The following is a 16,042-nucleotide window of genomic DNA, read 5'->3' on the forward strand; positions in this document are numbered from 1 at the left end:
TGAGATGACCTGGACAAAAATGTTGTTTGGTTGTGGTGGTGGAGGGTGACCGCCTATATGGGGGGGGGGGGACTCAGATTTTGCCCTGGGCTCCATTTTCCCTAGCTATGCCTCTGATTGAGATTCTTTGTCCTTATGCTACCAAATGAAATCAGCTGTTTCAGGGCTGTCCCTACAGTGGATTAGGGACATGTCTTGTAGAGAAAAAGCAATTTGCATATTTGGACCCATCCCTGGGTGAGTTGATACACAGGAAGAACAGTAGGTAAGAAAATGTAACACTAGTACTTTGTTGGAATACCTAGCAGAATGTTACCACATATCTGAGTCTAAGTAGTTAAAAATACCTGGTCCAAAGAAACAGGATCTGACTTGATACAATGTGAATATACATTTGGTTTGTTTAATTCTGGGCTTTCCGGCCTCACTGTAGATAATCCTAAATAAGTACCATAGAACAAGACAGATTAGGGTTCATTTAGGTTTGGCCTGAGCTCCTAAATCCCCATTGTACAAGTCTGGAAACTTTTTAAACAAGTAAAACACTACTTAGTATAGAAAGTTCCACTAAGGAAAAAAGGAAAGGAAATGTAAAAAATTACATTATTGTTTAGCTATAGGCTGATCTAACTTCTGAGCTGGAAAATACCAAATCAGTACTTATTTGAGTTTTCATGTTAACATAATACCAATGCATAGATGAACCAGTCAGTTTTGCCCTCCAGAGAGTCAGAAGTTCTCATTCATTGTTCAAACTCAGATCCTTTATCCATAGTCATAGCAGCTAAACCATCAAAATTAAGAAAAGAAGTTCCATTGTTTTGTTTTCATTTCTATGTTTTTCAGTCATAGAAAAGGGATGATACTGTTTTATTTCACACGAGTAGTCAGGTTAAATGTGCAGTGAGAGTGTGCAACATTAATTGGCTTGTTTTGCACAATTTTACATCTTTATTTTAATGCTGTATATAGAATGAAAAAACATACCTTTTCCTTGGAATCGGTTTTATTTTTTCTAAAGGGAGATAAAATATTTTGTGAAAATATTATGGTATCTCACTGTGATCTTGGAGGGGGAAAGTATTTTAGCCTAATCATACAGAAAATTTTGATGAGCCCTTTGTTGTGATTGGCTAGCACTAGAACTGTAAGCCCTCAAGGTAGTATCAAATGGCTTCCTGATATTCACTGAGGTGATTTGTATTGAGAAAGGGAACTACTGCAGTAGGAAAAGGGTTTCACATGTGTGGGCCTTAAGTGATTCCAAAGGAGCAGCAGGGGCTCAGATTCAGCCCATGTCATCTCCAGTTTAATGGATAACAAGCGTTTGGAAAGACTTTTCTCTTCCTGAGGCCCCAGAGAGTTGCTGCTTGCCAATGGTCTTGTTTGGTATAAGGCAGCTTCACATGTTCAAGTGGCCATTGACAGCCAATATATGTTTGTGTTGGCTGGCTAACAATATCTACCATTGCAGTGTACTTTGGGACTGCATCCAGATATTGAACCCTGTCTTGATCGTTTGTTACAATGGCAATATAGTTGACATTGTATTTAAAATTGCATATTAAAAATATTGATTTGTAATGTGTTCATGGTTTAAAACAGTTATGATTTAAAAGATCTGATTTAAAACAGCTGAAAGGTCAGTGACTAGTCTTCTCAACAGTCTCAAGTTATTTAACACCTATGATTTAATCCTCAGTTCTAGGTGATAAGCTATTATTTCCCTTCTGAGCCACAATCTGACCCACTGTCTTTTGTAAAGTACAGCTTTTTAAGAGATACATTTTGCTTTTTCTAACCTGGAAAAAAGTTCCTATCTACTTTTGTTTGACATGGATCCAGTTTCTGTATTTTCTTTTGTATTTGCTTCTCACTTTCTACTGCTATTAGAAGTAATAACAAAGCCAACAAGTGATACAGCTGTATGGCCAACCATATTCTGGCTTCTGGTTGGGCAAGGGTCCCCAACCTTTTTGAGCCTGTGGAAACCTTTGAAATTTTGAAACAGTGTGATTGATGCAGCTACAAAATGGCTGCTCTGGCTTACCTTCAGTCATATGCTGAAGATCCATCTATTGTGGCAGCTGTGGCCAAAGCAATATTTTCAAAAATCGTCAATCAGGAACCTTGCTGGACAAAAGTTTCCCCCGCCCCCCCCCCCCCCCCGGTGTTATTGGGCTCCATAACCCCTATGGAAACAATGGGCACTGCTACACCGCTACTGTCAAAATTGTCATATTTCTGTTTTCTTTTTTCAGACCTTTGCCTCAGTCCATGTTTTACAGCTGTAAGTGCCAGACAACTTATAAAATAGCTTTAGAATTTTCACATACCTTCCTTTGTTGTGTTATTATCACAGTTGCTGTTTGTAACTGGACACCTCTTCATGTTGCTCTTTGACATGCCATTAGTGAGTACCACTTATTTAAAGGGAGTTACCTGGCCTCTACTAAGTGCATTTGGGTTAAATCTGGGACTTACTGGCTGTGTTGCAGAAGGAATGGGGAACAGGAAACTCCCTTAGACCAAGAATTCCATGGAAAGCACCCTAGTAAATTGGCTGCCACCACTGAGGTCCTTCCTGAGAACATCTAGACTGACCCACTTAGGTTGTTTCCTTCTAGCCCAGTACTAGAACATCAATGAAGTACAGGGTGGAAACACTGGAAAATACCTTATAACAAACTAAGTAGCACTGGTGCAATATAGCATGTGGTGAAGAGATTAAGAGAAATAACCCAGAAAAGTGGATTATACCAAGCCAACAGAAAAATGTCTTTATAAAAAGATTTATTGTTTTTTAAAAAGAGAGAGAAAGCAAATGGGTGGATGGATTCAAAAAGTGGTGGAAAGGGGCATCACAAACAGGGAAGATGCACATAACACACAGTACAGAGATTCTCCAATAAATAGAAATACTAGCTCAGCTAAGTCTACATTGCCTTGGCTTTATCAGGTTCTTCAGAGGATGTGTGCAGATTTTCTTGCAGTAACAAGATATTGAAGGAATCCTTCACCCCTTATCCAACAAGCCATGGACCACAGTTTATCATGGACCACTCTTATCTGAAGATAAGAGAAAATACCAAATGTCCAAATATTTATGGTCAATGGAATCTGTCCTAAGTCAGCTTTCCCTCCAAGCGGGATGATCTTATTTTGCCAGTCAATTGTAAAGCTCTATCTCTGATGTCAGAGATTACCAATCAGAAAATTATAAAATATAGTCCCACCCCCTTAAGCACCTGGTAAGAGCTCTGAATTTTCTTGACAAATAGATGGTCTGGCACAAACTGAATTGCCCTTTGAACAGAAGAGATTAAGTCTGCTAAATAGTCTAATGTGGAACAGAAATGAATGGATTATTGTAATGTAATCACCAGGAATCCAGGATCCCAGATGCTCTAGTACTTTACCCCCTGATAATGTTTTGGGGGTTCTGTCATAAGCCCTTTAACTTACTGGAAAAGTTCCTGGTGAGCTGCTGTTCTGAAAGGTGGCTGGCAGCTAGCAGCAGGCTGCTCTAGTTGGCCAGCACTGATGGGGCCTCTTGGCCTGCCACCTACAGGGCAGTTGTAACATCGCACTCTGCCCTTAGTGCCATGAGTTAAGATGTGTAGTTCCCCTGCTCACACTGGGAAATATATATTTAGACTAAAATAATAGTACCATGGAGACATCAGCGCAGAGAGTGCACAAAATAAGACAGACTCATGTATATGGGCTGGATCTGGCAGGAGGCTATAGAAGTAGGTTTTGTAACATTCCTTACATAAGGGTAGAGAAGGACCAGTTCTTAGATTGTAGAAGCAGAGTGGTAGGAAATGCTGATGTGGGAAGGTGCTATTTTGCTGGTCTTTTCTGCATAATCTCTCAAGTAGAGTTGCTATGTTTTGCTAAAGCCAAATAAGTTTATATGATTACTCTTACACAATATTCTCCAGTTTGCATGAATTTTATTCTCAGCTTTTTATACAGATTTGTGTTATTTCTTTCTCTCTGTTCTGCTTTTTATCTGCAGAAGCTTTTGACTTGCTCAGACATTAATACTATTGCTCTCTGAACTTGCCTAGGGTATTTTCCTAGCACCTCCAACTCCAACCCATTAAAAATATACAAGGAAGCATCCTTTGAGAAGGAACCCTATGTATTCTCAGCTCTCCCCTGGTATTTAGATTTTATAATCTGTCTGCAAAAAGTCTGTATCGCTTTGCTGTTATGAGCTTTGGATCTGTAGTGCTGGTTATGAGTTCCAAAGGTTTTTCAATGTTATTTCCTTCGAATTACCAAATGAAAGAGAAAGTTAAAATCTGTATTGAGGTTATTCAGTTGCCTGTAAATGCTGTGTCATCCCTGCAGAATGCTGTTCGCATTAAAGTTTAATGCTGAGGCAGTGATGTTTGCTAAAGAGGACTGGTGGCCAGAAATAAGCCTCAGTGTCTAATCAGACACAGGCCCAGCTTGGGCACCCTGCCACAGCATTTATTGTGTGTGCAGTTCTCATAAGCAAAATGGCCACGTCCTGAGAAGGACGAGAGTGCAGTCTGGAGATACTGGGATCTGAAATGGGGAGGTTAACGCTCTGGAAATTATTTTAGTTCATGTAAACATAATGAAATGACAGAATCTATGTGATGGTGACATACTCTGAGCCAAATGGGGAATGTCTGTGGATGTATTAGAGCTGACAAAGGAGAGCAGTGTTTGGATGCTGCCAAAGCTCCCTTGAGCCCTGCAAAACGTTCCCCTGGAAGAAAATACTTCAAGAGGAAATCAAGAAGGAAACAAACAGACGATGAAAAAGAGGCTGGAAAAATTGAAGAAAACGAAGAGAAAATCTCAGCTGGAAAACAGAATCTTGAAGAGACAACAGCTCATCCCAGGGAGTCTGTTATTCAGAAGAGCCTGGTAAACAGCCCTAATCTGCTTCAGAGTAGAAAAGTTATCACTGATCTTGTGAAAACAGAACTCCTGGGGGAGGCAAGCTGTGACTCTTGCACTGGGGCTGGTACTTACGTTAGTAACCAAAGAGGTAGCAAATCTGAAGAGGAAGAGGCATGGTTAAATGAAGAACTGGAAAAGAGTTCAAAGGAAGACATTTCCAATTCCAGCACACAAGAGAAGGAATTCTTGCATGATGGGATTACAGGAGAATTAACATTCCGGAAGAGCAGTGATGGCCTTAACTTTCAGCAAAAAGCTTGCTCAGATTCTGTCTTTGACAAGCTATGTGAAGAAAATGCTTCTCGTAGGAACCTGGTTGATTCCTCTGAGGGGAAGAACAGTGAACGTCTGGACCATTTTGAACTTCAAAATCAAAGTAACCCAGTATTTTCTAGTTGTGGGTGTCCATCCTTTCCAGACGAAAATGCCACTTTTAGCATTTCAGCAAACAGGAGCAAGGTAAATATGCTGTAGTATTAGAATAGTATAGCATAAATTAGTACAGATTTTAATGTAGCACTAAATACATGAGCAATATTTGATATTGCTAGTTAGTATTCTCATTCATTACTTTCAGCTCTGTTGTTCCATTAATTGGCTCCATGTATATTAACTATTTCTTAATTTTTAAAACAATTATCGCTTGCTTTCAGATGTTGGTTTTTAACATAAAAACCTTTTAAGAAAGAATCCTCAGAGTAAACTGTTACACATATACAGTTAACTTTTATAATCCAGTGAATTTATTGGATAAAAGTCACTGACAGCATGTTGGCATCTATATAAGTGCATCAGATGCATCTGGTTTTTGCCGTTGCCGTTGTTTGCATTTGATTTTCAAATGACGTGTGGTGTGATAACAGGCAGATTGTTGTCATTCGTGGATAAAGTCTTAGAGGAACTTACAGTGCATATGCTGCTTGGATCAGGTATCAAAAATGGGAATTTGCCACTTTCTGTAAGGGTTCTTCATATAAGAGGCAAGGTCATGCAGTTTTTTTAATAGAACTCATGTATGGTTTACTTTCCCGAATGGAATTACTGTCAACATATTTGGATTATTATATTAGGTACAGCATACATTTATCCAATTATAATGTGGTAAATAAACCCACTTTTTGAATGAATATACACAGAAAAATAGTCACCGCTGTCTCTTTCTACAACTTTTTGGCAAGTGTTTCTTCCAATATGGCTGCATTCTTCTCTTGCCCAATAATAGAGATGATATAAATTGGGTCTTTTGGATTGGAAATGAATGAATGTGCTAAAGACTAGTGAGCAAGAGTTTAAACATTTCTGAGTTTCAACTTCTGATACACACTGATGTGCTAAAATCGTTGCTGGGCTTCAATCTGCAAAAACATAGTATTAATAATTGTAAAAGCATTTTTAGTGCGCAGACTGAAGACCTTAATTCCGTTATCTTGCAAAGTAGGTCGTTAGAAGTTTTTACATATGACACAAGAGACCAGTTTCTCTCAAATAATGTAATTTCTTCAAATCTGAAGTTGGATTTTCATGCAGGACTAGGGGTTTCAGTATTCAAGTGGGACCTATACCCATATTCCACTTTGTCTCATGTCACCTATATGCTCTGAAGCATAATCCACCTTATCCCCCAATTCAACTGTATGTTCATTCCTTTTATTAATACCAGATAACCTCTGCTATACCTAGTCCTTGAGGTCAGCTTTCCCCTTTCTCTTTGGCATTTTCTTTTTCCAGGTTTCTGACTCTTACATCTATTGCTCTAGTTGCTTCAGGTCTTTGCCTGTGTCACCAACTTGTCATCCCATTTATGTTGTCTTGCTTCCTGCAGCTGCTGTGTCTCCTTTGGGTTTCCTGTCTCTCAGCTCTGCTATGTTCTGTCATCCAAAAAAAAAGTATTAACTCTTGTAAGAGTGCTAATTCTGTCAGAAGCATAAGAAAATAAGATTTACCCATCCTGAAACAATTACACCCTGGAGATCCTGATGCCTGTGCCTCTGATTATCAAATATACCTGTGTCTTGAGTGTAATGAAAATGCATTGTGTACAGTTCTCAGAAGGACTTTGAGTTTGGTCTGTTCTAGACATTGACAGTAGATTTCTTGTCTGAAGTCTGGCTCAGATTACACCCAGGTCTGTGCTGGCAGGAGTACCCAGTGTCTCACTTATGACAACCTAGTTGGAAAGAATACGTTTATTGCCTGACTTAACCTACACTCTAAATACTTCTGACATTTAAAAAAGCATTCTGGGTGTTTTAAGTGGTTATGTCAGCTTTTGCTACCTTTATAAGTGGTATTTTATTTTTTATTGCAAGTGAGGAAAGGTTCCCTGTTTTTCTTCTAACCTAAGAACTGATTACTGATATTGACATGGACAGCTGTATTCAATGAGGGGAGAGTAGAGTGGTGGCCGGGGACAGCACCGCAGCACCACTCCCAAAGAGGGAGTGAGTGGCTTGGGTGCCAGCAGAGAGGGACAATGTACCTCTTCCTGGTTAGCCCATTCCCTAAACAGGCTAACACTAGGCATTTTGTAAGGAGGCATTCCCAGGCTGAAACACCACTGGAAGCCAACTAAAGTCATCTCCTCCCGAGGAATGCCCTTGGAATGCCTCCCTGGATGCCAGCTGCAGGCCTGAACAGTGCAGCAGTGATGGTGTCCTGTCTGATTTCTGAGTTCAAGGGCCATGCTGCTGCTCAGCATCCCTGTAATGAGCTAAGTGTCTGTACGCCAGTATCTGTGCCAGTTTGCATGGCACAGTGGGCACTAGTGCTTGCACAGGGGTCACGCCATATGCAATGCAGCTTCAGCCCCCTCCTCTGGATTGCAAAGCAAGTCTTTAACCTACAAGGCACATTTAAGAGAGTCTGTCTCACACACAAATGTATCTGCTAGCCTGAAGATCCTAAGTCTAGTTTCATATAGTCTAGATATTTATGTGGAAAGTGAATTTCTTTGAAATAAGGCATTGTACTGCAGAAGATGGGCTAAGTATTTTTTATGTATTAAGTCTGGGCTGTGTTCTGAAGTCCCTTTAGACTGACATATAGACAAACCTGGACTGTTGCTGTAGCTTGCTCCTTGTGTGTCTGCATTCACGTGTCATGAGCAACCAGCATTAGTTTCTACTCAGTATTATTTATGTGAGGAGCACGTGCAGCAAAAAGTAGGGTCTGTCCATGTGTTGCTTACTGTTAGCTTAGTGATGTCTGAATGCAGCATCTGAAGAGAAAATTAGGAATCAGAAAAGAAGTAAGAGAGAAAATCACAACCAAAGCAGAATTTATCTGTAGTGTTGTTATTTTGTTTTTGGAGATGGGATACAACTCAAGAAATATTATCCCTCAAACCTGAGCAAGGGCTTTACATAAAACACTATGACTACTTAACATCTATAAAAGTTTTTGGGGAACATGTACTTTTCTAGAGCCTTGCTTTTAAGCACCTTTAGTACTGGAGATAGGAAATGAAGATGGATAGGGGAAAAAATTGGGTTTTCTTTTTTCTACTTTGTCCAGATATTCTGGCACAGTACAAAGTGAACAACAGAAAGAGAGGACATAGGAGAGGGTGAGGGATCCTCAGGCTATGCTTCAGTTTTCTAGGATATGTATATTCCCTCCTGCCAGCTAGGGGTCCTAAGAAAGCCAGACGAGAGGTAGTTATTGTGGGACTAACTTCCACGAGAGATAATAATGACCACTAGTGTAGCTGGATTTGGAAGGAGATTGGACAAACTTATGGAGGACAGATCTATCATTGTCTTTTAACTAGGAAAGTTAAACCTCTGCATTCAGAGATGACATAATACACTACACACTTCATTGCTCTTTTTACTCTGCTATTTGCAACAAATATATCAATGATATCCTGTCAGGCCTGACAGGTAGCGAGGAAGAGAAAATTTGCTTTCTGATGACGGACATGTATGCTGAGGTTCAGTGGCGTATCTGCCTAGGGACAAGGGGTACCCCTTGTCCCCGGGCGCCACTCTTCTGGTCACATGGGGGGCGCGAAATCGGCCCCCCACGTGACCAGGAAGTCCTGCTGTCTCATTGTTTTCACGTGCCTCAACCCCATCCAAGGCATGCAAAACGATGAGGCAGCAGGACTTCCTGCGGCCTCCAAGCACCCTCAACCCCACCCTGGACTCCCCCCCTCTCTTCAGAAGAGACGGCAGGCTGCCGGCTGGGAACCCAGCCAGCAGGGGGAGTCTGGGGGGAAGTGGGCACCCTAGATGCCCATGTCCATGGTGACATGGGCAGGGTTGAGGGGCAGTGGGAGTGGAGCCTGGGGGCATCAGGGGTGGAGCTAGGGTGGTGGGGGCAGAGCCTGGGGGGCGTCCTGGAGACAATTTGTCTCCGGGCGCCATTTGCCCCTGGTACGCTTCTGCTGAGGTTACATTCAAAGTAGCGATATTCATGTTTTTAGCAGCGAAAATCAGAGAACGTTTAACTGATATTCAAAACATACAAGCTAAGTTGTAATAAAGGTGGTTAGAAAACTTTTATAATTACAATCAGATCCTGCTATGAGTAAATATATGATACTTGCTTCGGTAACTTAACACTATTAGAACTGTAATGCTTCTACACTCTAACGCTTGAAAAAATCCTCTCAATGTGTTTTATATTTTTGTAAACTGTGGGGAGTAGGGCTTTGGTTGAAGTATCTGTTTATATGTGTATGGCCTATGGCTAATAAACATTGAATTGACACCTGTCAAAATAACTGTTGCACTCTGTGATGTTTCCTAAACGGACCTAGATTTTGACTGGCTTAAATCTGAGCCCTCTTTAGTCATGATGAACCAAGTGATTGGGGAGAATAATGTGCTGCTTCCTTTTGAATATTTTGATATGTTTTAGTTCAGGTGATTTGTTTATTTCAATTTAGATTTCTGACATCCATGTTACTGGGGAGTCAGAGGATATGTCTGCGAAAGAGAGGTTGCTCCTGTGGACACAGCAGACAACTGAGGGTTATGCTGGAATTCGTTGTGAAAATTTCACTACCTGTTGGCGAGATGGGAAATTATTTAATGCCATCATTCATAAATACAGGTAATTTCTTTGAACTTTGTTAAAATCATATATATGAATGCTTAATTTTTGTCTGTTTAAACAAATGTACTGAGAACTATATACGTTATAGTTCTAAGACCCACATCTTCTGTTTGTTGGAGCTTTACATTATTAACTGCTTGTTTTATGACTTATTGGAAAATCCTTTGCCTTCTGCATTTGTGGTAATTGGTTTCTTTTGCACTCTCTCTCTCTGTATGTTTTTATATGTATCCCTTTACTCCACTTTTTTCACTTTGAAGTTGCCCAAATATGTGTTGTGGGGTCCATGAGCATGTATACGTAGCACACTGCAGGAGTGCAGAAAATGTTCATGATGTGGAATAGGAGACATAGGGAGCAAGCCTCAGAAGTAGGTTTCATTACAAGAAAGGGTTCTTTCTGACTTTTGTATGTCATGTATAGCCTTTCTCACTGCATTACAAAGTATAAAAAGCAATTCTTTTTATAAGACTACCAATAAACTGCTGAAGGACTAGGATTACAGGATTAAAAAACAATGCAAACCCCAAATCTAAGTCTTGGCATACTCATATGTGCAGAAAATGGGTGACAAAGGTAATGCCGTAAAAGCAAAGTGATAGCCACAATAAATATTGCAATATTACACTCCATAGTCAGCCTCCTGAGAAGTTCATTTTCTTTTTCAAACACGTTTTTAGCTTTCATGGCTACGAAGTATGCTTGAAAATCTCCAGACAATGTATTCAGAGATCTCTGAAACCCCAGACATCAATGAACAATATTTCAAAAGGTTAGGGGTAGGAGGTTTCACTGCCCAGCAGGGGAAAAATTCTCAAGAATAAATTATTCTAAATAAGAAAAATAGCATAACAATATTTCAAACAATGTCAGAGATTTCTGCTTTTCTTCACATGAACATAGGATTCTAATTGTATCTTTACATTGGAGTATTCATAGTCCTGAGCATAGTATGGGTCTTGGAAGAAAAGAGTACATTATGTGCAGCTTGGAACTTGAAATCCTTGCTTCCTCATCAGATGACAGGATAACAGAGATCATGTTCTTAGGGGTGAGAAATTTTAAGATGCTGGTTGTCTGCTCAGCATTTGCAGAGGAATGAGTCTGTTCTCTCTCTTGCTGTCATGTGTAGAATAAATATGACAGGTGAAAGGTGTCAACTTTTATGGGTGTCTGTGTGACTTCCTCTTGTAATAAGCACCACAGAGAGGCATGCAACATGTTGGAGGGCAGAGAACTGTGATGCCTACATCTCCCATTGCTATACCAGAGCTTGACCTTTTCATTATATTGGTACCATATTTAAGTGCTGTACTTATATGCCATCAGTGAAGCTGAAACCTTGAATAAATGTTCTCTGTGTCTCCTGGTTACTGCACATCTTCATGCTTAAATGTAAATTTATAGTATATAGAGAGAAGGATATTTGAAAGTTCAGGTAGTGATTTTTATGATAGAGGAATGCAAGATACTCTTATTAACATTCAGGGAGAAAATTATTTTCTGGGAACAGAACAGGTAAACCATGAGGAAATGTGTTTCATTTAGGGAGACATATACAGCCCGATCCAAACTTGGCTGTGGCAGGCCATGGCTCCAATGTGGTGCCACCTCTCAGTTCCCATAGGAGCGTTGGGAGGCTTGAACAGTAAAAAAGCTTCCTTGCCACTGAGAAACCCCCATTGTGCTAAATGGACTTACGCTGCCCTGGGAAGGATGAATCCGCTGGCATGGCCGTGCATTGCTCCTATGAGTGGATTCCCCCCCCCCCCCCCCCCACACTTTGGATGGGACCAATAGACAGGAGGGAGGTGACCATTTGCCCACCTGCCAGAAAGAGGCAAGTTATTTGTTTATCCTGAATTGGATAAATAAAGGTTTTGGGATATGTGCCTTGAATTGATTGGAGAAAAGGTGCAGAGCACTATGTGTGAGAACTCAGTTTCATGATAATGTCAGAGGGGAACTCCTCCAGCTGGAATTCAAGGTAACACCAGTGACTATAACTTAATCTCATATTTTTTTTCTGAGTTCTGTAACACCTTGTAGTGTTTTCATAGCAGTTTCCCAGTGCCCTTGAGCTCTAGTGAACTGACGTTGTACTTTGGTAAATACACATCTTTTCCTTTTTAAAGATCTTAGACTGTATTCAAAAGATCTCATCCTGGATGCCTGATGGCTCATTTACACACATTCTAGAAACTGTTGACTAAGCTACATACAGTTACTTAGCAAGAGGAGGATGTGTGTGAAGCAGTTTACACACACATGAATGCACACACATGTGTGCATAAGCTCCTCAAACTGTGGATAGACAAAGATAGACAAAGCCTTCTCTCACACACAACTGAACCTACAACTTTCTGTTACTTGCAGGTTAAGACAGGGGGATGGGGATGGAAGATCAGGTTATACTATACTGTTTACCTTGCTAATGAGAAATGTGGAGAAATATGGAGTATTAATGAAGTAAATAAATAATAATGACCCCCAGTATCTTCTCATTCTTAAACCCATGCTTACTGCAAAAGCCAATGACATTTGCTCCTTGTGAGTAATTATTTTCTCCTCTGTTTTCCACCTGTTGCTTTAGCACCATCCTTCAAATATGGGCGCAGTACAAAACATTCGAACTGACAAGTTTGGAAGGATTATATTAGCTGCAAATAGAATGGGATGATAGATGTGAAGGTGGCAGAAAGAGACCGGTAAAATGCTGTGGTGACTGTAATGCCTAAAAGGTTGTGCTCGAATAATCAGAGTCATGTAGGGGAGACTTTCTTACTGGCAATAGTAGGGAACAGGATTCTGGCCTAAATTACTATATTGCGTCTTTCAGTGTACTCTCACGTGCCAGTGTACTCTCACGTTATGCTCCTCTGACAGCCTTCTCCTTGTGGAGCCCTTTCTTGGGACTAATTGAATAGCTTGCTAATAGGCTTTTGTTGTTGTTGGTAGCTCTAGTCTTTTGGAATGGCCTAATAGTTGGGTATGGAGGACCCTTTCTTAGCTACAATTAGGAAGTAGGAGAATTTCAGAGGGCTTTTGCAGGAGAGTGACTTGGCCCAACAGATTTAAATGTTGTTGTTTTTTAAATCTGTGCATGTATTTAAATTTGGTCATTGTGTTGATGAATGGACTTACGTGTTTTGTCTTTCAACTCTTAGTTGTTGATACTGAGGGATATGGGATATAAATACTTTAAATAAGCAAGACTTCAGCCTGGTCCTGATGTTCTGTTTTGTCGTGTTACACATTGGCCCATTACCCATGGGACGCTGGCCCTGCATCAACTTCCTGCCCCTCCCCAGGTTTGGACTAAAATTATTAGATTTCCCTTTTCATATGAAAGTATTAGATTTCCCTTTACATACCATACCTACAGGAATATTGTCTGAGAAGATTTTAGGTAAGATTTTTCTTTAAAGACTTTAGATGCTATTCATTGGACACCCATATCATATCTATTCTTGAGAAAGATATATGTTTTCCCAGAAAAAAGTATACTCTCTTGAATTATCATTTTTTTGTCTCTGTGTACCAACCAGACCCAAATGGTCCACCATGTCATTGGAAAGTTTTTGGCAATTTACCTTGCGTATTTTTGATGTTCTTTCGGAAAGGCTGTCCACAGCAGTCATCCTGCAGGCACCGATTTTCATATAGAAATTCTAAAAGCTTATCAGTAAGATGTCTGGAGCCTAAATTATGCTTCATTTGGAGCTTAAGTTCCCATCACCATGATTTTGACCCCAGGAAAATTAATTTTCACCCTCACATGGTAATAAACCAATACTAATTGGGGATTTACTTGTGATTTAATATATAAAACCATTTTCTTTTTGGTAGTGGCTGAAATGAAGTCTTCAATTGAAACTTTGTGGAACAGATATTTTACATCCCCTTTTCCATCTTACTTTAACTTTTTCAAATGATGAAATATTTTCCTCCTTTCTTGGGGAGCATAAACTCCATTAGTATCCCATGTTAGATCATTTTAATCCATATTTGTGGTTCAGATTAGCAGTCCTTGCCATCGAGTCCAGTACCTTCCACTTCTTTTTCTTGTTCTTTTTCTTGTTGTGAATGCTCAGTTTGCTATTCTTCTTGGTCTTGATATGAACCTTCCAGCCTTTCTGTATCTTTTTGTTTCTTTAAACTACTTCTCAGGCCTTTTGAGTCAAACAGTGTATATCTATGTTGTCTAAAGGTAAAAGGCAAATCCATCTGCCTCCTGTAAACCATAAATCCCTTCACTGGAAGCCCATAATTATATATCTCAGTTCATTGAAATTAGTAGGTCTTCCTTTTGCCCAGAGTATATGAATGATAAAGCTTCTGCAATATTTTTGTGAAGAATCCACTTTTTTCCTCTGAAATATAAATAGATAGGAGCAAAGGTTAAACATTGTGTCTGATTGTTTGTGATCCCTCCCCCTCCCTTGCATGCTACCACTCCCTCCCTCCCCTTCACTTGCATGCCACCCCCCCTCCCTCCCCTCCCCTCCCTCTGCTAGGGTGGGTGGGCTATGTCCATATGCCGGGTCCCCTCCCCCTCCTTTGCATGCCACCCCTCCCTCCGCTAGGGTGGGTGGGCCAAATCCAGATGCTGGGCCTTCTCCCCTCGCATGCCACCCCTCCCTCCACTAGGGTGGGCGGGCCATGTCCAGGGAACATTCTCAGGGAACATCCTTCCTGCTTCGCTTCCACTCTCCATCATTCTTCCACACATCCTTCATGGGCGCAGAATATGTTATTTGTCTTATTTATTATACAGATAATTTTATGTCCGAATAAATCCGAATCTGTGTTTGTGTACTGTGAAAAGGGTACCAGCCTGTTTGACCCAAAGTCAGTGTTAATTCATTAGCTAGTAACATCAACCGTTCCATCTGAAGTACAAATCTCTAGAACATCTAAGAAATTGTCACTTATAAAGCCCAATTAAGTTCTATGACAGTGCCTGTAAACAGAAATCTGAATTCTAGGCTGAAGTTGTATATATTTATCTCCTGCCTATTTACCATTTATTTAAGTTAGCTCCTATCCCAACTTTATTACATTTTACTTCTGTTTTACTTGTTTGTTGAACCTGCCTCATTATTCTTTGGTGCCTTGATAGAGGGGATTTGCTATAGATTACATAACAGGCTTCTTTCTCCTACTGTGGAGTTATAGGACTGAGCAATAAAGTTTCAAATCACCTCACGCTATCATCTGAAACAGCTGAGTCACGGAGAAAAGGTGAGAAATCTGACCTGCTCAGTCAGAATGTGTTAGCCTACTTTAGTAAGTTAAGAGAGTGAAGGGGGCAGCACACTTACACAAGCTCTTTTTCCACCCTCCCCCTCTCCTTATTAGAAGTGTCCTGTCATTCAAATCCCATTATCATAGCATTTTGTTGAGCAGGACATTAATATTTTGTCCAGAAAGAAGACCAAAAACATGTAGGGACAGTGGGATGTAGACTTACTTCCTTTCTACCTTTGTCCAAGAAGTAACATAGGGGGGAGGGCTATGGATCACCTTTGGTGATCACATTTTGAGACTAAGAGCAAAGTTTAAACATTGTGTCTGATTGTTTGTGACTACTCATTTGTTATGGACAGTATTTCAGGAGCATATGAAGTTATCAAAAGGCAAGGAGAGTCAGTTTGCCAAGTTCCTTCTTTATTTTGTTAAAAGGCAGTTACTGAAAGCACTCTTTTCTGTGTGAGAGCCATACTTACAAAAACCAAAAAGGATTTCATTTAGGCCCATTCCGCATGCTAAAATATGCCCTCAGAGTAGATATGTTTTAATACAGTTAAGGTAATAGACGATCATTCTTAGGAATCAAAATCCAAACGCATACTCAAACACTTTCAGTCAGAGTGATAACTCCTCCCTCTCTGATTCATCCTGTGGCTACACTAATCAGAGTGCAGTTTAGCATTTCCAGTCAGAGTGCTTTCCTGTTCCTAGTAGTAAAGCCCATTGAGCAAAGAAATATAATGGGTAGTAGAAAAGTCTTGGTCAGTTAAGGTTACCCACA

The 16,042-nt window shown here is 40.3% G+C and overlaps 1 protein-coding gene across 21 annotated transcripts in view; it reads left to right on the forward strand.

Annotated features, from left to right (window-relative positions):
- Nucleotides 1-16,042, forward strand: part of DST (dystonin) — a 356,441-nt gene that overhangs the window by 123,722 nt on the left and 216,677 nt on the right. For all 21 annotated transcript variants that reach the window (XM_048496838.1, XM_048496737.1, XM_048496783.1 and 18 more), the window contains one exon: nucleotides 9,839-10,005. In XM_048496838.1, coding sequence (XP_048352795.1) covers nucleotides 9,839-10,005 — 167 coding nt within the window. The remainder of the gene's footprint in view (nucleotides 1-9,838; nucleotides 10,006-16,042) is intronic.

The sequence above is a fragment of the Sphaerodactylus townsendi genome, linkage group LG01 (genome assembly GCF_021028975.2).
Source record: "Sphaerodactylus townsendi isolate TG3544 linkage group LG01, MPM_Stown_v2.3, whole genome shotgun sequence".
NCBI lineage: Eukaryota > Metazoa > Chordata > Lepidosauria > Squamata > Sphaerodactylidae > Sphaerodactylus > Sphaerodactylus townsendi.